We start from the raw sequence: 22,662 nt of genomic DNA, 5'->3' as shown, positions 1-22,662 counted from the left end.
GCTCACACTGGATTCCAGGGCATTGTGAAACCACAGGGGAGGCAGAGAATTCATAATAATGGGTTTTCCTCCAGTCATGACATCCCAATTTAGGTGGAGAAAACCCTCTCCTTTTGTGGCTGAAAAGGAGAAACCTATAGACAGATGGGAAAGCCCACTATCCCACATGGCAAAAAGGAGGGAGAAACCAAAATTCTCTTTTTAAAGCACTTAGGAGTTAATTATTGTGCTTGGTTAAAACCAAGGTATCTATTGAAAAATTCTTTTCAAGCCACTTTGGCTTTTAAGGTTTCTACAGATGGGTGGGTGATTCACAGGCAATTCCCAAGAGAATCGAGTAGGTTCTGTCAGAACCAAATGTCTTTGGTAAGCATTGAGGTAAATATAAGGGATAGTTCAGGGAACAATGATGAACAGGTGATTGGGGCACCTTTCTTATAAGGAAAACATTTTGGATTTTTTAGTTTAGAAAAAAAAAAGGAAGGGATGTCATATCAGAGGCTTCTAAAATTTCCCCAAAAGAGTGGAGAGAGGTACATTTCCCCCATATAATACTTAAATTTGTGGCTATCAAATGAAATTGATAGGAAGTAGGTTCAAATAGGGATGGAAGAGAACTTAGTTCAGTTTGAATTTTTATACAAACTTATGCTTTATACGTATTTATTTATTACATTTCTATTCTGCCCAATAGCTGAAGCTCTCTCAGGGTTTCACCACAATTAAAAACATAAAATAAAGCATAAAATATAGTATAAAACTTTTAAAAGTTTTAAACTACAGTATAAAACCAAAGTAAAAACCAGCAGGAGTGCAAAGATTTAAAAATACAGCAACAGACTTAAAAACAAGAGAAACTGAAATTCTAAAATAAGAAGGGCTTCACCTGGAGCTGAAAAGACAACAGCAGAGGCACCAGGTGAGTAGTTCTGGGAAGCTCATTCCACAGCCAGGGTGCCACAACGGAAAAGGCCCTCTCCTTTGAAGCTATCTGCCTCACTTCATTTGGTGGCGGTACCCAATTTGTACCTCCCACACCTATACACAAACCCAGAATGCACTTGCATGATGAAATCCACACTTTTCAGAATTTTGTGATTCAATTCACAACTTAAATAATGCACACAAAAATGTGTATTAAGGAAATATACACAATATATGTACAGATTTTGTGAACCGCCCAGAGAGCTTCAGCTATTGGGCGGTATAAAAATGTAATAAATAAATAAATAAATAAATAGATTAGGGGGAAGTATCCCCAGAAACACATTATATTAGGGAAAATCACTTGTGAAAAGTGCACACATTATGGAAAGTGCATACAAAAATACATATATTAGGAGAAATGCATAGGAATGCGTGTAAGAAATGTGAGGGTCTTTTTTTAGCTGAATTTGTGGGGGCTTCTTTTTTAGCCGAATTTGCAAACTGATGTGGCAATGGGCTGAAATAAACGTAAGCCAATGAGAAATGGAGCAAAACCGAAATGGACAGATTTGCCTATCCCTAGGCTCAAGGCCATTTCATTCAGCTTCCCTATTTTCTAGAATGGCTTGTGTCTCAGCAGAAACTTGCGCACTTTTCCTGAGAATAAATTTGCGTAAATTTCAGGAACATTTTTTTTAAAAAAAAGATCCAAAAGTCTGCAGACTCCGCATAGCCTGAGGAATCAGTACACAGCAGATTCCACAGGTCAGATTCTTAGTATTCTGAACTCATTTTAGTCCATCTCAGATTTCACCAACATCCCTATGGGCAAGCAAAGATAAGTGGAGCATAGTACATGCTACAACTGTTGAACATAGTCAGCCCTGCTGACATCAGTGGTCGGAATCAGGGTGACTATCAAGTCAACAACCATGTGCTTGCACAGTGCTGGCTGTAACACCCTCTGCCTTTGCCTCCTGTTGTGTAAAAAATATAGACGGGATTCTCTTCTCCCCCACCCACAATTTCCTATGCAGTGGCCACCAGTGGTTATGCCTAGCAAACCACCTCACTGTCACTGTTTTCAGTAGGGACCCTTCAACTCCTTCCAACACATAGCCCTGTTCCAGGGTAGAAAATCCTCCTCCTTCTCCCCAGTCCAGCTCTCATTAGGATGTTATGGGCACTTTCATTGCCTTTCATCCCACATTACAAACATGTCCCTATTTTCATCAGAGAAATGTTGGAGGGTATTCAGGTAGCTACCGTTGAACATTATTATGACTACCTTTTCTGCTGCTTAAAATTGCTGTCAAGCAACCTGTTTAGGGCGTGGGTGTGTTGTTTCTTCTGTGGAAAATTAGGGTTTAATTTTAATGAATTCTAATGTTCATGCTCTTTGCTCAGTTGCTGAAAGAACAACCTCAAAACCAGACAGTTAAAAGGTAATGTGGTAAGTTCCCTGCCACTAAATCTGTGAAGTTGCTGAGGTAACTCACCCACTCAACAAACAAACAACCCAAAGCTCAATATGAAAGTGCCTTATAGTAAAGGGACAAGTTTGACCTGAGATGTTATCTTTGCAAATAACATCAGCTGGGAGTGCGGATAATTATTGGGATTCACAGCAGGCATGGAGGGGGGATTCAACTCTTTCCTCCCCAATCCGGTCCTGAAAAAAAAATCCCTCTTTTGATGCTAGTATTTGTATTGAAAGGAAATCTCCCATTGGCACCAAGTGGGTGGAGAGGAATTCCCCCTACCAAAGCAGCAATGGAACCAATTACATGGGGTGGTTGTGGGCTCTCCACCCTAGAGGCATTCAAGATGCAGCTGGACAGCCATCTGTCAGGGATGCTCTAATGTGGATTCCTGCATTCATCAGGGAGTTGGACTCAAAGGCCTTATAGGCCCCTTCCAACTCTACTATTCTATGATTCTATGAATCATACACCAACTTCAGAGGAGGGATTTTCTTCAGGCTCACAACAGGTGAGAAAAGGTTTAAATTCTCCCCTCATGCCTGCTGTGATTCCAGTAATAAATGCAAAGGCACACTAATATTATATGGTCCATTTAGCCAAGAAATGTCTGTTCTGACTTGTGGCATCAGCATCCTAAGATTCCCAGACAGAGCATGGTCCTTTCCTTGCCCTGGTACCTGGAATCATGGGGTGTTGCTAGGTCTGGACCTATAGGGCCCTGGCTCCAGACCAAATGTATTTCCTAGGGCCCTGGATCTATTCCCCAGAGCTCTGAGTGTCCATTGGTGTAGGGTGACCATATGAAAAGGAGGACAGGGCTCCTGTATCTTTAGCAGTTACATAGAAAAATGAATTTCAGCAGGTGTCATTTTATGCATGGAGCACCTGATGAAATTCCCTCTTCATCACAACAGTTGAAGCTGCAAGAGCCCTGTCCTCTTTTGTATCTGGTCACTCCAGCTATACTCCTGCAGCTTTAACTACTGTGATGAAGAGGGAATTCCACCAGGTGCTGCATTCTATGTAACTGTTAAAAAGATACAGGAGCCCTGTCCTCCCTTCCATATGGTCACCCTACATTGGGGCCAATGGGAAATTCCCCCCTTCATTTAATTGACATTCAGGGGGCAATTTTCATGCAGGATTGCAGCTGAGGAAAGAAGGGTTAATTCCCCCCTCACCACATGCCACAACACACCCACACCCACCCACTCACTGGATTCTCTCCCTGCATGGCAATTAGGGGGAAATCTATCGGTTCGGAATGATCTGGAGGCAGGGGGCAAATTAATGACAAATTTATTGTATTTAAGGCGAGAAATTCATTAGCTGGCTTTACCTCCTGTAAAATTAAAAAAACAAGCAAGCAAACAAAAAATGGCAATGATTTGCCTATACAGATAGAAATCAAGATATGCAAATTTTATGCAGATTTGTATCCTAGGGGTTTGGGCCCTGAATCTTTTACGTAACAAACATCTCCCTTGCTTGAAAATCTTTTAAAATTGTGGATGTCAGGAATTGAAAGTATTATGTCTTCTTCCACAGAGATGTTCTCTTTCCCTGGGCAAGAGCACAGAAGCCGCTACTGCTAGTGTGACAATCCCATGCCAAGTTGTAATGACCTGGGCATGCCACCTTTTTCATTTGAAAAAGCTCCTGTGCCTTTATCAGTTGCACAGCAGCCAGAAATTCAAGGCACAACATGCCTCATCACAGCATCTCCCTGCTGGGAAAAGCGAAAGCTGTTAGAATTTCTACCTGTTCCATAAAAATGGAACACAGACTTGTGAAATGTAATGATGTTACAAGCCCACAAAGTAGCACCGCAGTAACCAGTACAAACAATTTCTCTTAGTTTCCCTTTGCTTGCTTTTTGAATCCCAAGTTTTGCTACCGGGCTGAGCATCAGTGCAACTACTACTTCAGTAGAGGTAGAAAATACTCTAAACACATTATTTGCCCGCTTTTGTATTAAAGCAATTATATATGACAACCCTCCAGTTTTAAAATGCAGCCTCTTACCTTTTTTGCAGCTCAGCAACGAACAGTATTAAAATCATTAGGGATGCTTTCAGTGCTTCGGTGCCCTGAGGTATGGACCCAAAATGGTACCCTGTAAGAATTTAAACAGTGTTTTAGCCTCTAGGCAACCAATCCGAGCCTAGCAACTTAACTCTGACTTCACAGGGTCTTAAATGAAAACCCACTAATCCCCCCTTTTGTCCTTGAAGTGATTATGTGCCTTTGCACTCAACAAAAATTCTCCTTATTCTGCACTCATGCAGAATACTAGATAAGTATATTTTATGACTTTGTTCTTGCAAGATAATATATATTATGAATGCCAGGCAAGTCCCAGATTCTATGATTACTACATTCATTCACTTACATTTTCCTTTTGAGATATTCAGGAGGTGTGTTATGAAATGAAAGGTAAAATTTTGGTGACACCCTGGATCCGCTACTCTTAATAACTATTTTTGTGATGCTCCTAATCACATCTTCCTGCCTGCCTATTGTCACAAGCCTTCCATTTAATCAGGCAACCAATTTTCCCCTCCCTGCAAAGACCACTGATTTTTACAGTCATGAAAAGCTCTTTAATAGGGGTGTGTTTTGCCTCAGTCCAAAACCCTGAATCCAAGTTGAAGTGGGCCAATTTGGCCCACCTCAGCCCAAATCTGGTTTGAGAACAGATTGGGCTTCATTGGCCCAAAGTAGCCAAAGCGTTGTGGGCCAGTTCAGCCTGAAGGCTAGCTGCTGTTCCCCACACATCTGCAGGACTTATCTGAAACCTCTGCTCATGCTGGCGTGCTGCCCATCCTCCTGGACAGCCTCTAACAGCAGGCCAGAGCAGCTCTCCTGGAGGATGTTTGGCAAGCGGAGGCTTCAGGAAAGTCCCATAGTACTCACCAGGTTTGGGGGGCAAGCAGGAAATGAGGGGGGCACTGGGAATGGCAGGTTGGTACAGGAGAAGGTGGGCCTTCATACAGCTTGAGTTGAAAACATTTAAAGCTTTAATCAGCACTTTAAATTGGGTTTGGGAATGTACTGGCAAGCAGGCAATGCAGTATTGGTGTCATGTGAGCAGACCACCAAGCTTTTCATTTACATTTTATTGTGTCGGGCATGTTCTTCCTTTTGTTTGCAGATGCACTGAGGTTTGCTTCCCTTGCATGGATGTTGGACTGTGCAAGGATCAGGCCTAGTCTCCCTGGTTTGTACTGCAAATTGGACTTGGAGGGAGGAGGAGGAGGAGAAGGAGGAGAAGAAGGAGAAGAAGAAGAAGAAGAAGAAGAAGAAGAAGAAGAAGAAGAAGAAGAAGAAGAAGAAGAAGAAGAAGAAGAAGAAGAAGAAGAAGAAGAAGAAAGGAAGCAGGGGAGGAAATTCTCCAAGACTCTCCAGGAGTCTAGAAGGAATCTTTCCATGAGCTTATCAGACAGGAGGTCCAGGCTCAAAAGTCATCATCTCCACCCCTGGAACTTTTCCACCAACATCAACATCCTATCTGGACTAAGCTTTGGTTAAAATCTTCTGTTGCCAATTTGTAGTAACTAATATGAATGGGTATAACATAACTGACTGAGCAGGAGTCTGTATGTGACCTAAACTTAATCTTTAAATTTATGTATTGTTGTAATCCACTTTGTAAATAAGTTTCCCTCCCCGAAAAGGTGGAGTACAAATTAAATAAAGTAACATGCTTGTATGCTAATATGACATAGGTATATTAGCCACCCCATATAAGAGCATAAGCAAAGGTTACATGAATCTCTCCTGATCAATAACACCTGCTTATTATTGTTAGCATCAAGACTTTTTAAAATCATAGCAGCCAAGTATAAAAGACACAAATATAACATCCTTTTTTCTTGTAAAATTCTTCCTGGCTCTGCTAAAAATATTTTTGTTTTTGAGATGACACAAAACTTATTAAAAGTAGTTATTACATATTGAAGTGTAGATTTTGCAGGTATGTGACTATATATATATATATATATATATATATATATATATATAGGGCACTCTCTTGAGTGAAAGTAGTCATTACACTATTGAAAAACGGAGCAGTGAAAGCTTTCAGACTATAGTGAAATTATAGATCTGTATTCTGACGGAAACCAGGGCTTCAAATAAGAAGGGAAACCTGCCACCAATCAGTCAACAGACACAGTGCTTGTTTAAAGGAGGCACTTCTGCAAACACACAACCATTTCCCAGCCTCTGTTACAATTATAGAAGGCGAGGCAGGAGTGATACAAAATTATGCATGGTGTGGAGCAAATGGATAGGGAGATTTTTTTTGTCCCTGTCTCATAGAACTAGGGGCATGTCTAGACTGGGCGATGCCTTGGGGATCGTCCCAGGATCGTCCCTGTGCATCCATATGATGCACAGGGGATCCCGGGAGCAGGGAGGGAAGATCCCTGCATTTCCCCGGGATATTGCCCTACACTTTTCTCCCGTTTTTCCCCGTGGTCCCTGGATGATCCTGAGACTGCGGGAGGTGTGGGCCGCCATCCCAGTTTCATCCTGGCTCCTCACAAGTAACTGTGAGGAGCTGGGAATGGGCACGGGGCATGGAGCTCCTCAGAGCTCTGTGCCCATCGGGGATGTGGTGGAGGAATGGGAGGTTTTTTTAAAAAATTACCTTTATCACTGGAGCGTTCCTCTCTCATTTTTGATAAAAACAAATAAATAAATGGCAGGTGCGACATCCTCTTCCTCCAGGGACATGTAGACTGAGGGGGGGGGGATCTCACAATCAGCAGAACCTCCCCCTCCACCCCCCTGGTGTAGACATCCCCCTAGACCCTGACTTGTGGGAGATTCAGGACAGATAAAGGAAGCATTGAATGGCAGGAGATTGGTGGGAGATTCAGGACTGATAAAAGGAAGAACTTCACACAAAGCATAGTTAAACTATGGAATTCACTATCACAAGTTGTAGTGAAGGTCACCAATTTAGATGGCTTTAAAAGATATTAGACAAATTCATGGAAGAGAAGGCAATCAGTGATTACTAGTCCTGATAGCTAGATGCTACCTCCAGTATCAGAGGCAGTACACCTATGTATTACAGTTGCTGGGGAACACAAGCGGGAGGGTGCTATTGCATGCATGCCCTACTTGTTGGTTTCTCAGAGGTAACAACTTGGCCACTGTGTGAATAGAATCCTGGGCTAGATAGATCCTTAGTCTGATCCAGCATGGCTCTTCTTATGTTCTTACCACCCACAGCTGCACAAAGCCTTCTACTTCCTTAAATCAAGGGTAGGCAGAGTATAGGAACATAGGCCAACTTTTTATTAGGTCAACCTATTTCTTCAACCAGCCCAATATTGTCAACTGTGCCTGGCAGTGGGTCTCACTAAGAAAGGGAGAGGGTGGTGGAATTCGGGTGGTTTGCATTTTAATGTGAATTTACCCGATGTTGCAATTTTGAATAAATATGCAAACTGAAACTCAGGCTGTAGCTAGACCTAAGGTTTATCCCAGGATTGACCTGTGGTCAAACCTGTTCATCTAAGTGCCACACAGGGCATCCAGCACTCCAGCAGGGACGAACCTGGGATGATCCTGGGATAAACCTTAGGTCTAGCTACGGCCTCAGTTATCCTTTGAAATTCACACGTTACTGAATTTTGCAGTGTTCTCATATATATTGCTTACAACATTGTGTATATTAGGAGAAAATGCACACAAAATTATGTGCTTTAGTGAAAATAATGTTCAAAGATTCATTGTATTAGAAACATTCCCTGTAAAAATGTGTAGGTCAGGCAAAATTGCATCAAAAATTCATACACATTTTAACATGTTTTTCTGAAATCTCATAATTTGGGACAAACCAAATTTAAGATGAGAAAAAACGAGAAACTGAACTTGACAGATTCAACCATCCAAACTTCTCATACAAAAGAAGTCTTCCGTATCACCTAATACCTGATCCATTTACCTGCAGTCCACTGAGGTGTTTTAAAATTACAAATCAAGAGTGCCTACTCTGGATTACTTGACCATCATGACAGAACTAAGGGCCAAGCTAGTCATGACACATTCATATGATTAGCAATTATGTGGGTGGTTCTTAAAAAGTAAATAGCAGACCCAGGTGCCCAATCTGGATTAGGACCGGGGTGAAGGAGGAGGAAGGATTTAATTAATTCCCTCCCAGCATGGCTCTTAACTAGTTCAGGGGGAGGCTCTGATTGTTGTTGTTTTTGCAATGGAAGAGAAACTCCCATTCAGGCCAATGAAAAGTTGCCTTCCAATGAAAAATTCAGCACTGGTTAGGGACACAGGAAGCAGCCTTATCCTGAGTCAGCCCACTGGTCCATTGAGCTCAGTGTTATCTTCACTGTTTGGCAGCTGCTGTCCAGAGTTTCAGTCAGGGGTTGTTTGCAGTCCTCCCTGGAGAGGTCTGAGATCAAAGCGACGACCTTTGGCATGCAAAGTAGGTGGTCTACCACTGAACTGTGGCTTTTATTTAAATAATTTACCTGGCATGAGGCCCCTTGTATTTTAGATTGTGCTGAATATGCTTATGCTTTTGAGGGGTTGGGGTTGGAACTGTTTGGCTTTGTCTTTTGGAAAATAAATATTAATTTATGATAAGGAATTATACAAAAAAATCAGTACAGCAAGAATTAAAATGCCTGAATAGCTTTGGGACAAACTGATAAGTATATTTTAATGCCTGTTTAAATTCATTGCAATGGGAAATACTGTTTTATGTGATTATTCCTCCCCTGAGGTATTTTATATTTTTATTTATTTATTTCATAGTTATACTGCCCAATAGATGAATCTCTCTCTATTTTCAATTCAAACACAGCAGCATTTTGTATACATCTATAGCTATAGGAGCAATATGGCCAGAATTACATGCTATTGTTCATGTATGATTGCCTCTAGAAGCTGCCTATTTTTTTCTCTCTTTCTTATTTATTTATTTATTTATATTTATTATTGAATTTATATCCCTCCTTTTTTTCCTCCAAGGAACATTTTTTCCCTCCTCCTCTCCATTTTATCCTCACAACAACAACCCCGTGAGGTAGGCTGGGCTGAGAGTCTGTGATTGGCCCAAAGTCACCCAGTGAGCTTCCATGGCTGAGTGGAAGTGCTTTACTTTTTGTGAGTGCCGGTGTGGTGTAGTAGCTAGAGTTTTGGACTGGGGATCAGGAGATCCGGGTTCTAGACCCAACTCAGCCATGGAAGTTCACTGGGTGACTTTGGGCCAGTCGCAGACTCTCAGCCCAGCCTACCTCACAGGGTTGTTGCTGTGAGGATAAAATGTAGAAATGCTTTCTAGGAGGAGGGCTTTCTCCGCTGTGGCACCCCGGTTGTGGAATGAGCTCCCCAGAGAGGTCCGCCTGGTGCCTACACTGTACTCCTTTCATTGCCAGCTGAAGACCTTTTTATTCTCTCAGTATTTTAACACTTAATTTGAACTTAAATTTAAATCTTACTGTTTTAAATTTGTATTTTAATCTGATATCAATTTTGCTGCATGGTTTTATCCTGGTTGTGCTTTTTATATTGTATTTTGTATTTGTGCTTTTAACCTGTTGGTTGTTTTATTATGGTTTTAATTTTTGTGAACCTCCCAGAGAGCTTCGGCTATTGGGCGGTATAAAAATGTAATAAATAAATAAATAGGGGGAGAGGAGGATTATGTACATCGCCTTGGGTTCTTTGGTGGAGAAAATGCAGGATACAAATGTAATAATAAATAAATAAAATACTTAATTCCATCCTAAATATGTAGTGAACAAACATATACAAAATCCTGCTGTGTTTGGTTTGTAAATATATCCAGCCAAGCCTCCTAAAGTACCAGGTACCATGTGCCAGGTAAATTCTTTAAAGAACCAGTGCTGAAATTTAACGTCTAAACGCATACTTTGAACTAAAATAGATCCACAAGCAAATATGACAGGGCAGTCATTTTGCATGTCAAACAGTGTGGACACAAATTCTTCAGTTTAATGATGGCCGTGTGTGTTGCTTGGAAGGAAATAACATTGCATAACCAAATAGACGAGCAAACCTCCGAAATTGTTGATGACCACTGAAGAGCCTTTTGATTAAGAACTCGGTGATGTTTAGCAACTGGGCCACTTAGATATTGCATAAGACTTGTGGATAGTGAAGGGTTTGTGTCTCTGTTTGTATATAGTTAACATATATAAGTGGAAGACTTATGAGAGGAACGCCAAGAGCCAAAACAAACATTACTTTAAAGACATAGCAAGCAGCTGCATATTTTCTTCTGTTTTACTCGAGTGTAAATGCAGAAGTAGGGGAGCTTTAACACTTTCCCCCATTGTGATCCTAATCTGAATTGGGTCTCTGTGCCTGCAAGTTATAGTGCCAAATAATGGTCCCTTAAAATAGATGGATCACTATTTAACACTCTAAATTCTAAGCACAGGGAGCTTATCCAGATCAGGACTACAGCAGAGGGGAAGGGTTAAATGCCTCATATCCCCCACTCTAGGATCTCAATCCAGAGTGGGCCCCTTTGCTTAGTCTCGAACAGTGGTGGCTGGTGGCACCAATTTCGGAGGGGCTGTGATTCCATTGTGGGTTTTAGTCAGAATCAGCCAAAACTCTAAAAGAGCCATCCAAGGTTTGGGTTCAGCACCTTGTATTGTTCCTTTAGAGTTCTGGCTGGTTCTTAATGAAACGCAGAATGAAATCACAGCCTCACTGAAATCAAAGCCACCAGCCTCCACTGGTGGCATAGAATCATAGAATCATGGTGCTTCATAAGTGGCCACCTTAAGCAGGAATCAAGAGATAAGATCCTGTCTCTCCTCCAGGTTCCCTGGGACACAGAGAGAAATCAGGGAAATGGTGAGGTTGAGTCCTTAATTTGTGCTCCAGTTCTGGATTTTGTTGTAGAGAAGCGAGTTCCTCTTTAACCTACAATAATCCCAAATTTAGGGATGTAGGAGAATTTCATTTTTGCTCACGAAACATGCGAGCACGCCCTATTCCTGAATATGAGTGCGAGCACATGTCCACTGAAAATGTTCACAAATTGTCAAACATGGGCTCACTTTTGTCTCACTCCTGATTCCAACATTGATTTGTGCAAATTTCCTAATTTGCCCAATTTTTCTCAGTAGACTAAATCACGCCTGCTTTAGTCTATGGAGAAAACCTGTGCAAATCTCCCATTTACGCAAAGTGGGCAGCAAATGCAAACGTGAACGGGGTGAGGCATCAGATGAGCAGCGAGACAATGTTTGGAAAATCCTAGAGATTCCAAACACCCTTCATTTGCCCATCCCTAGTCTTGACACATCGGAACTCAGGAAGTAGTCTTAACTTGGAGAGTGACTACAGCTTGCTGCTTCAAAGTCAAGCTGTGTCCTTTCTTATTAAATTGACCTGCAGAGCAGGGGGAAGGGAAGTTAGGTTGGTCATAAAGACAAAATCTCCTTCTGTTTTTGTCTAATTTTATGCTCCTTTTGCTTGCCTTTCTGTTAGCAAGGACAGCCACCATGTGGACTGGCTATCATGTGTTGCAGAGGACAGAAGGGGACACAGGGTAGTTGTGGCTCAGTGGTAGAGCACATGCTTTGGATGCAGGAGGTCCCAGGTTCAATCCCCAGCATCCCCAGGTAATATTGGAAAAAACTACTGCCTGGAACTCGGGACAGCCTCTGCCAGTCAGTGTCAATGATACTGGACTAGATGGACCACTGGTTTTACTCAGTGGGCCTGTTCAGGCGACACTTCAGGCTCTGTGGTTAGAGAAAGTGTGGTTCTCTGGGGTTAACACTAACCACAAGCTGGGCTGTTGCACACAACACTTTAAGCCATGGTTAGAGCCGCTAACCCTGCTACAGATAGTATGACTGTGGTTAGTGAGTGAGCGGTGTTTAGCAAAATGCATCACACAAGACACCTTAGACCCTGCTGGTTAAGGCTTAATCCAAAGCCTTAACCAGCAGGTTTAAGGTGTCTTCTGAACAGGCCCCATATAAGGCAGATTTCTATGTTCCTAGAATGGCCTGGGAGGGTGGCCATGTGGCCTGCTTTACATCCTGTCCTCCATTTGAAGAGCTATCAAGGGACAGTCCTCTGTTTGAAGGTTCCCTCTATTTGAAGGACTGCCCATGTCCAGTTCACATCTGATTGGAAATTCAAGGACCATAAGAAGATAGAGTAGGGGCCTTGATTTGCCTATCAACAGTTAGCACCTGGACAGTAAAGTGAACAACAGGCACACAGGCCACTTGATCACAGTGTTCCCCATGAGTAATTCCTTCTAAATTTGCACCTATAAATATACATTACCATAGGCAGATATTATGCATGCCTTTACCCACTTTTGTTCACTTGTTTGGCAATATGGAAATGGCCACTCTAATTCTGGCTACAGCAAAGAGTGAAGCTCGCTGTGATGGAGCACCTCTCCTGGCATGGCCCCACCCATACAGTATACCCATCATCTAAAGTCCTCCTCCAGGTGCCTCCTCTGAAGGAGCCTCAGAAGTTGGCAACAAGGGAGAGGGCATTTTCAGTGGTGGCCCCCAATTATGGAACGAACTCCCCAGTGAGGCCCACCTGGCACCAACATTGTTAACTTTTCAGCACCAGGTTAAGACTTTCTTCTATTTCCAGGCAGTATATCATATGATTTTAATCAGGTCATGGGATATTGTTTGAATATGTGTGTGCTCTGTTTACAAGTTTGTAGCTAGACTGGTTTTATATATTATGTATAATACTGCATTTTTAAGGATTTTAGTTTTGTAAACTACCCAGAGAGCTTTGCCTATTGTTTAGTATGGGAATAAATGAAATGAAATGAAATGAAATGTGCAAAACCCCTGGGCTAGAGAAGAAAACACACCTCTTCCAAGGGATAAGGCAGGGCTTGCATAAGTACTGGTGGACATTAGAGAAACATGGTTTTAAACTTTGGATAGGACTTCTGGCATGCATAGCTACCACTGTTTTAAACAAATGGAGCCCATATACGCACAAGGTGTAGCAGCAATGAGAGAGCTTGTTGGGGGGAGGGAGTCTGGTTTTTTAAAAAAGAAAAAAGACTGCATTCCTGTGGGATTCCAAAAATATAGTTCTCGCTAAAAGGCAAAATGACAGAGTGATCTTGTGTAAAGAACACTTTGAAATCCTTTTCTTTCTTTTTTTCTTTTCCTATGGTGGTGTGCTTTGAGGGGAGGGCGCTCTAAGCAATGGGAACACATTTGTGTGCATAGAAGTAGTTTGAAAGCTTGAAAGATTAATATTATCATGGCAGGGTCTGGTGTCCTAAAAATACAGGAATGGCAAAAATGGAAGGAAGAGAAGCAGCCATGAGTAGCTTGAAAATTTTAAAAAATAAAATAAAAATAAAACTGACCACAGCACTGTGGTTAAGAAAGAAGTAGGAACCTATTTAGAACTCAGAAAGCGCTTAAGAAGTTGGACACATCAGTGAGATCTTGGCACACTTTCTACGACAAATAGTCAAAGTTTTAAGAACATTTTAATTAGGGGTGTGCACAGACCCCCCGCTCCGCTTCACTTGCAGATCCGCCATTTTCCGGATCGGGCCGCTCCGCCCCGCCCCCGCTCCGCCCACTTCCGCTCCGCTCCGCCCGGAGCTCCGGATCCGGATCCGGAGCTCCGTTTCCCCCCCCCCATAGGCTTGCATTGAAAGCTAAAAAATTATACAACTTTTTTTCTGTTCAAGTTAGAAACCTCATGTTTGGCACCATGACACCTCATGGGGATATACACACGCATGCCAAGTTTCAAAGCAATCCCATCATCCCCTGATTTTTGGCGAATTTTTGAAAATCGGGCACCCCACACACAACATCCCTGCGAGGTGGGCAGGGGAGGAGGGAGGGAAGGCAGGCAGGCATGCAGCTGGCATTTCTGGGGGCATAAGGAAGTGAGCCAAGGATAAGCCAGTAATGCATATAAAATGGAATAAATCAATCAATAAACAAAGGAGGGGTGGAATTAAAAGCAGCAGTGTTGCTCAATAAACAACAAGAAGAACTTTTTTTAAAAGGCTATATCTGTCTTTTACCAGCAATAGGGGGACGTGCCCGGGGGAGGGGGAAGTAGCTGCCAGTTCAAGACACTGACAGCCACAGCTCCGAGAAGAAGTAAAACGCTCACTTCGACTCAGAACAGGCATTGCTCCACCACTGAAAAGTGACCATTCACTTCAACTCATGAGAGGCATTGCTCCACCGTTTTACTCTCTTTGGAAGGCTCTAATGGCCTTCCAGTGCAGGAGAGAGTGGGGGCACGTCCACGATGAGATGCCCTAGGGGAGCTCATCCCCTTGCACCACATCGATTCAGTTGTTCCCCAAGGTTAGGGTGGGGAGCAGTGCTGTGTTTCTATCTCTTATTCTTGGCTTAGTATATGATTTCAGGTTGTGTTTGTGCATTTGGTGGGGCTACTGTGTTAAAAAACAAGGGGAAAAGCCCGTTCAGATGAAGAAAGAGAAGTTTCCCAGAATCCCAAGTTACCTGTTTTGCCTATGCCCTCCTCCAACTTTGGGATCATCATGACCGGGAGCTGACTCTGCCCCTCAGCCCTTTGAAAAAGGTATTTTCCCCCGCCGATTTTTTAAAAACGTCTAGCCCGCGACCCGTACGATGCAGAAAGTTGAGAGTGGTCTCAAAATGACCCCCATCCACGACTCTCTGTGCACAAGAATTTTCAGAACGATAGCTTAACCCCCCCCCCCAGTTATCCCCGATTCTTTCCCTCAATGCAATCCTATGGGCGAAAAGCCGAAAACGCAGTTTGAGCCGCGCGGTTGACCCGATTTTCACAAAAACATTGCACGTGAACCACAGCACGCAGAAAGTTGAGAGTAGTCTCAAAATGACCCCCATCCACGACTCTCTGTGCACAAGAATTTTCAGAACGATAGCTTAAAACCCCCCCCAGTTATCCCCGATTCTTTCCCTCAATGCAATCCTATGGGCGAAAAGCCGAAACGCAGTTTGAGCCGCGCGGTTGACCCGATTTTCACAAAAATATAGCACGCGACACGGACAACGCAGAGAGGTGAGAGTGGTCTCAAAATGACCCCCATCCACGACTCTCTGAGCACAAGAATTTCCAGAGCGATAGCTTCAAAAACAACGTAGTTATGCGCGATTATTTGCCGCAATGCAATCCTATGGCGAAATGTTTTCAAGATGGCGACCGGAGCGCTCCGCCTGAACTCGGAGCTCCGAAAAATGGTCGCTTCTCTTCGCCTTGCTTCTAGGGGGTCCACGGTCCGCTCCTACTCCGCCTCTGGGTAAGGCGGAGCAGGCCAATCCGCTACTGCTTCTACGCTCCTAATCGGAGCGGAGCACATCCCTAATTTTAATACTGTGATATGAAAACAAAGAGGTTTTTTGCGGAACTGAGCTTGAATTAGAACAGAAATTGTTTTTTTGTAGAAATTCAACACGAGTTTTTTGAACGTTCAAATGTAAAACTTCAATGCTTGATTTAGAAATGCATGTTGTAGGCTTATGAAACAAATGGTTATGTATTGTTAAGGCAAAGTTTAGGCAAGCACCTTACAGCTTGATTTGCCTGACCAACATTTTGTACAATAGATCTAAGCAACTTTACTGTCCCTCATCTTCCTAGCCCAGGCCCAGCTCAACAAAAGAGCTATCATTTGCTTTGTCTACAGCTGATGTCAAAGGCATCTAAATTGAGGAAGAACATGCAATTTGCCATGAAGGTAAAGTATACATTGTACTGTAATTGGCAACTAGTAAGGTAAAGGGTGTTGTGCCCATCTATTAACAGATAATTTTCCTTCTGGATTTTACTCATAAGAAATGGACTCCTTATCTCAGTGGTTTGTGCTTTCTTGTAGAAAAGAGCAGGGTTGGTTCTTTTATTAACCCACAGAAGGTCATAATTGGGATTTCTGTCAATTGCCATCAGTGCCCTTCTACAAACAGGTTAATGTCAGTGCAAAGGATTGAATGGACACAAATCTAACACTAACATGGCAACATAAAGAAACCAAGAGGAGAACCTTCCAATCAGGACTTGCTGCTGTTAAACTATTCTTGAATAAAGAAAACTTCACAGCAGTGTTCTGTCATGAAAGCAGTGAATGAGAACTTATATGCAAACTTAATTTTATCCATTGAGGTCTTGATCAGGTTCATGGATTTCTCTCCTATTATAGGGATTAAATTGGAGACAGGTCACAGGTCAGTGATAGAGCACATGGGTTGAATGCAAAAGCTCCCAGGTTCAATCTCTAGCATTCCCAGGTATAAGAATCACATAGCAGGCCAACAGGAAAGATTTTTATATTGTATTTTGTATTTGTGTTTTTAGATTGTTGGTTGTTTTTTATGCTCTTCATGATTTTAATTTTTGTGAACCGCCCAGAGAGCTTCGGCTATTGGGCGGTATAAAAATGTAATAAATAAATAAATAAATAAATAATCCTACGGCCCCCTAGACCTTGTCTGCATGGGCATAGGATAGTGAGGATTTCCCATTCTGTGGTCAGAGGCAGCACTCTGACCACGGAAGGCAAATCGGAAGCTGGACACTCCATCCCCACCCCCTCACAGCCAGCACCAGCTAGCCTCTGAGGTCAGAAAAATTACCTCAGAGAAGGGAAAAGAGGGTGTTCTGGTGGGTGGGGAGTGGAGAAGTCCTGAAAGGCCAGAATATGAGCTATTCTGAGGCCTCTCCACCCTCTTTCTTTTCTCCTCTGAGGCACCATCTTTGTAAGGAAGGAAAGGAAAGGAACCTCTCGTGCAAAGCACTTGAGTCATTGCTGACTCCTAGAGGGATCCCTGCTTTCGCTGAAGTTTTCTTGGCAGACTTTGTAGAGGGGTGGTTTGCCATTGCCTTCCCCAGTCGCAGTTACCTTTCCCCCAGCTAGCTGCGTACTCATTTTACCGACCTCGGAAGGATGGAAGGCTGAGTCGACCTGAGCCGGCTGCCTGAGAACCAGCTTCTGCTGGGATCGAACTCAGGCCGTGGGGAGAGTTTCGGCTGCAGTATCTGCCCTTACGACTCTGCGCCACATGAGGCTCCATCTTTGTACACATGTACAAACAAATACCTGACATCTGAAGATTGCACCTTACATGTCTGATGGAGTGGGCCCTAGTCCATGAATGTATATGCCATGATGAAGCTGTTTGTCGTTAAGGTGCCACCATACTCTTCATTGTTGTTCTCTCAAGAATGCCTCACACTGAATGTCTTGATGGCAAAGGTGAGGTGGCACCCTGAACAAACCACAAGGAATATTCCGGGCTCAAGCCTCATTAAAATGCTCATTCAAACTCCCGTGCGCTGAACTGGGATACAGAAAAGGCTCCCGGAGGATTGTGCCCATGCTTTATGACTGAGTTCCATATTAACCATTTCCCTATTTACACAAATGCTAAAAAATCCAGCTAAATATCTGAGGCAGCTCTGGAAGTTGCCAAACCATGCTGGAATTCTCAGAGGGGCTTTGAAACACCCCCAATGGAAATGTCTTTATTTAGGGGGTCGGTAGTCCAGAATAAGTGCCTTTAAAACGGGTTGAAAGGTATCCTTTCAAGAAGTTATAATGGGGCTCTTCTTCTGGCTTTTTTGGATCTATTTAATTTGTCAGGGCACAGGCAAACCAACTTAACCTCAGTCATCAAGGAAGGATGCCTGGAGGTATAAATACTCCAGCCCACAGCATCCAGATGCATTTCACCTTCCGTGATCCCCAAGACAGGTGAAAAACAATGGTGGCCTTTAAGGTTTCTCCTTGAAAGCTTCTTTGACTTGGGAAGTCATAACTTCTCAAGGAAACATTGCTACAACAATCTGTCTGGCTGCTTTTCTGCTACACAAACACTGGAGCGTGTCTCACCAACTTGAGAAGGGGTGGGGAATCACAGGCCCTGGCAGCAAATGCAACCTTCCACTTAATTTCATCTGACCCAGGGAGCTCCTGCCCCCTAAAGGAAGTGCTGGAGAAGGAAGGAGCTACCTGGGCACTTCCCAGCAGCTGTATGCAATCCTTGCCCACGTGCCTTTCTGGCTCCATTGGACATATTCCATGATAGAAGGCACAGATGTGTGTCTTCACCTGCCTTCCTCTCCAGAGATAATTATAGGGTATGTTCACATGACACGCAAGCCCATAATGGGGGACTAGCCACAAACAGTGGGTTGTTTTGCGAACAACCCACAGGGCATGGTTAGCGCACCTGGCAGATGATCAGGCAAACAACCCACTATGCAGGGCTTCTTGGCTCCCTTGTTCCTGTTCCCTGCCCCTCAGGGCCTCCATTCAGCATCCCGGGGGACCTGGTGGAAGACCTATCTTATCTGCTTCAAGTCCCCCGTTCCAGCTCCGAAGATGACCTTGATTGCGATTGGAGCCATAATCAAGATTGCAATTGGAGCTGGTAAGGATGGATCAGTGGAGGCAAAGGGGGGATAGCCCCTCCAAGGTACCATTTGGCACCGTTGGAGGGGCTGTCACTGGCAAGGGGGAAAGGCCACGGGCAGCAGCTTGGCTGCAATCGCAAATGGCAATCACAGTCCCCAAATGTCAGGGGCTTCTGCCATTCTTGCTGAGTGGCTCGCTGCCCAATGCCCTTTACCCACAATGGGTGACATGTATGGTTTCACATGATGTGCCAGCCCATCATGGGCATAACAACCCCTACTGCAGACTGTGGGTTATCTGGGCAGGTGGTTTGGGGAAAGAATGGTCTGGGTTCTGATGACACGCTAAACAATGATGGTTTGTTCTGGGAAACAAAGCATCCTTGGTTGGTGTGTCCTGCAAACCCAGTCCCAGTGTTTTTTCTCTTCATCAGTGGATCCCTGCCTTCATGAAATCTTCCTAGCCATTATAATGTTTTTATTTATTTATGGTATCCATAATACAATTCTAAACTAATAGCACAATTAATTATTTAATACAACACACTTGCGTCTGTTTCCCAATTGATTCTCACCCCCAGTAGATCAATGGCCTTTGGCAGAAGAAATAGTTCTCCACCCATACCAGACAATTAACTTCCCCAAAGCCTTGGAAATGCAAATTGCTTGAGGAACTCCAGAGGGTGCCCAAGCACAAACTGCAAACCCAATACCGGTTGGAATAGTGATGGCAGGGAATCACACCGAAAGAAAGACAGATACTGTTTTACTCTGTACAGCACCATGTACATTGATGGTGCTATATAAATAAATAATAATAATAATAAAATGTTTAGAAGGTGTAATAGCAAGGATCACCCAGGTACAGAGCTAATGAACATCTCTGGATGCATTAGAGGGCCTTGGGGTGCAAACAAGTATCACAAGTGGGGTGGGGTGATGTTGCCTAGCAGCCAGGTGAGGCCAAATATGTTTCCTTTTTAGCTCGGGTTTTCTTTTTTGTAAAAAGACTAGCATGCTTAATACCGTATTTCTTCGATTCTAAGACGCCATCAATTTTAAGACGCACCCCATTTTTAGAGATGTTTATTTGGGAAAAAAGGGCATCTTAGAATCAAAGAAATACTTCCCTCACCGCCCAGCTAACCTCCTCACCCCCCTCCGCGCTTTCTTCTAATGGTTGTGTCCTTTTCTTTTTCCCCTCTGTGAGAGAAGAAACTGCCGTTTGCGCGGGAAGAAGGGGGGGCGTTGAAACAAACAGTAAACTTAACTCTCCAGTCCCGCTCTTTACTTGTCTGTGCACCAGGGGACGACGACACGTGAGTAAGTCCCATGGAAATCGATGGGACTTACGAATAAATTTGCCTAACAAAAAACCAGGCGCTTACCCAACCAGCTCCTCCTCGCTCGCATGGCTCGAGGCTGCTGCAGGAGCTTCCTCTTTTCCTCTTACCGTATTGCTTCGATTCTAAGACACCATCGATTCTAAGACGCAGTCCATTTTTAGAGCTGTTTATTTAGGGAAAAAAGTGTGTCTTAGAATCGAAGAAATACGGTATGTTCTGTAATAGTAGTGGTCTCATTCTGTTAGAAGCCTGGGCTAGTTTTCTCTGCTGATTTATATTTCTGACTGCTTAGCCAGGGTTCTTTGCCTGTAAATTATTATTTATAGCAGTCGTATTATTACCATTTTTTTCAGCCTTTCTGTTTGTGACTCAGTAATGTGTATGAAGCTCTTCTCTTTCTGGATTTAGTCTGATTTATTCAGCTGCTCTTGCTGCTAGTACCATGAGGGCAGGAAGCAGAAATGAGGCTAAAATTCGTTGTATCTAGGTAATGATGTGTGGTGTCCAAGGCCACAGCTAGACCTAAGGTTTACCCCGGGATCATCCAGGGTTCGCCCCTGCCTGAGCACTGGATCCCCTGTGTGTCACCTAGATGAACAGGTTTGACCCCTGGACGATCCTGGGATAAACCTTAGGTCTAGCTATGGCCCAAATCTTACATGACTTGCTGGAGCCAATCAGAAGTTGTAATAAAACAGAGCAAGGAGTGAGTTGCTTGCCCAGGCCCCCTTCTATTGGCTTCTCTAAACAAGCAATTTATAGCACAGCCATGGAAGTTTGTGGGTGGACTACATGATGTTGTCAACAGCCAGGACATCTCTTGTCATTTCCCCACTTACCCTGTTTTCAAAAAGATCAGAGATAATCTGAAATAAATCAATGTTGTGAAAATGGAGAGGCCCAGGAGGGAGCAGGAGACATTTCCACATAGCGACTCTGCCCCTATGTGTGAGTCTCTCCTTCTCCCTCCTGGGGCCTGGGTGGGAGAAGAAGAGACTCACAGACAGTGGGACCCCACAATGGCTGGAAATCCATGAATTCTGGCAGGGAGCCCATAGCTCAGCTCGCTAACGCAAGTCGAGTCAGGGGCAACCCATTAAGCCGCAAGAGGGCTGTATTTCCCAGTGCCGGACATCCCTAGTTCATGGGCAGAGTGTGGCTCCAGGAGGGAGGGATAGGCATCATAACTACCAGGCTCCAGAACCTCTGTGGGGAAAGTAAAAAGGATTCAAAAATGCATAGAAGAGCTTACAACTCAATCACAGGGAAGAGGCCTTTTTTAATGGACATACTGCCATGTCTGGCTATAAATACATACCAGACGGCTAGAAACAAGAGCTTAAAGAAAGGGAATTTAAAAAAAATTAAAGGGCATACCAATCAGTACTTCATTCTCTTCTCTCCCGCTCCCAAACTCACAAAGCCCTTCTTGACATTTTTTTTTCCAAACAGAAAAGGGATTGCATGTACCAAGTTTATCCCAGGCCAAGAAAAAATAATGTTTGGCTACTGAGCCTTACAAAAGCCTATCAGTTTGGGAGGGGGTTGGATTGACCCAATCCCCACCTATTTGTGAGGTGTGTTTGCTCATGGGCGCAAAGAGCTCTGAGTCTCTGCAATAGGTTGTCTGTAAAGGATAGACATTAATCTAACCTAAAGAAACTGGTCCTGGATTGTAATCTTAATAACTAAGGGCTGAAAAGACCATCCAGAGAGCTACAGAGGAGATTCGTCAGTTTAATACTCTCTCTGCATTTAAGACAGTCATAGGCTATGGCTAGACCAGGTGATATCCCGGTAATCGCACCGGATCATCCCTGTGTGTCCACATGATGCACAAGGCTTCCCAGGAGCAGGGAAGGATGATCCCCCCCTTTACCTAGGACATCATCCTACCCTTTTTTCCTGATTTTTCTGTGGTCTCAGGATCATCCTGAGACCGCAGAAAGTGTGGCCGGGCATTGTGGGTTGTTCTGGCTCCTTGCGAGTAAGCACGAGGAGCCGGGAACTGAGAACGGGGTACGGAGCTCCTCAGGAGCTCTGTGCCCATCAGAGTTGGAGTGGGGGAAGGGTGTTAAAACCCCCCACCTTACCTTGCATTCAAGCACTTGTGTGCTCCTTTACCTTTAAAAAAACCCACCAAAATGGTGGCCGCAATACTACACGCCATGTCACGCGCCAATCTCTGTAGATAGAGATTGACGAGGGCGACAATCTCGCGATCATAAAATCCCGAGATTGTTGCCCTCCAATCCCCTCATCTAGCCATGGCCATAGAGACTAGTCTGTTCCAGCAGGCCTACACTGATGAATTTTAAACCTAAGGATTTTAAGATGTTGTGACTGTCATTTTAATATTGTATTGGTTTTATATACACTTTTAACCAATTTTATGTATTCTATTGTATTTAATGTTGTTTCCCACCTCAATCCCGAGGGAGAGGCAGGTAAGAAATATTATTATTATTATTATTATTATTATTATTATT

The 22,662-nt window shown here is 43.6% G+C and overlaps 2 protein-coding genes across 2 annotated transcripts in view; both read right to left on the bottom strand.

The window, feature by feature from the left end:
- Nucleotides 1–22,662, bottom strand: part of IBSP (integrin binding sialoprotein) — a 347,644-nt gene that overhangs the window by 53,473 nt on the left and 271,509 nt on the right. The gene's annotated exons all lie outside the window — the stretch shown is intronic.
- The window catches only part of LOC134405025 (dentin sialophosphoprotein-like), a 49,237-nt gene that overhangs the window by 8,448 nt on the left and 18,127 nt on the right, over nt 1–22,662 (bottom strand). Inside the window, exon 6 of the mRNA XM_063136084.1 lies at nt 5,652–5,793. Within this exon, the coding sequence (XP_062992154.1) occupies nt 5,652–5,793 (142 nt within the window). The remainder of the gene's footprint in view (nt 1–5,651; nt 5,794–22,662) is intronic.

The sequence above is a fragment of the Elgaria multicarinata genome, chromosome 10, assembly GCF_023053635.1.
Source record: "Elgaria multicarinata webbii isolate HBS135686 ecotype San Diego chromosome 10, rElgMul1.1.pri, whole genome shotgun sequence".
Lineage (NCBI taxonomy): Eukaryota > Metazoa > Chordata > Lepidosauria > Squamata > Anguidae > Elgaria > Elgaria multicarinata.
Note: the sequence above shows the minus strand (reverse complement) of the source record. Positions and strands in the feature narration are given on the sequence as shown.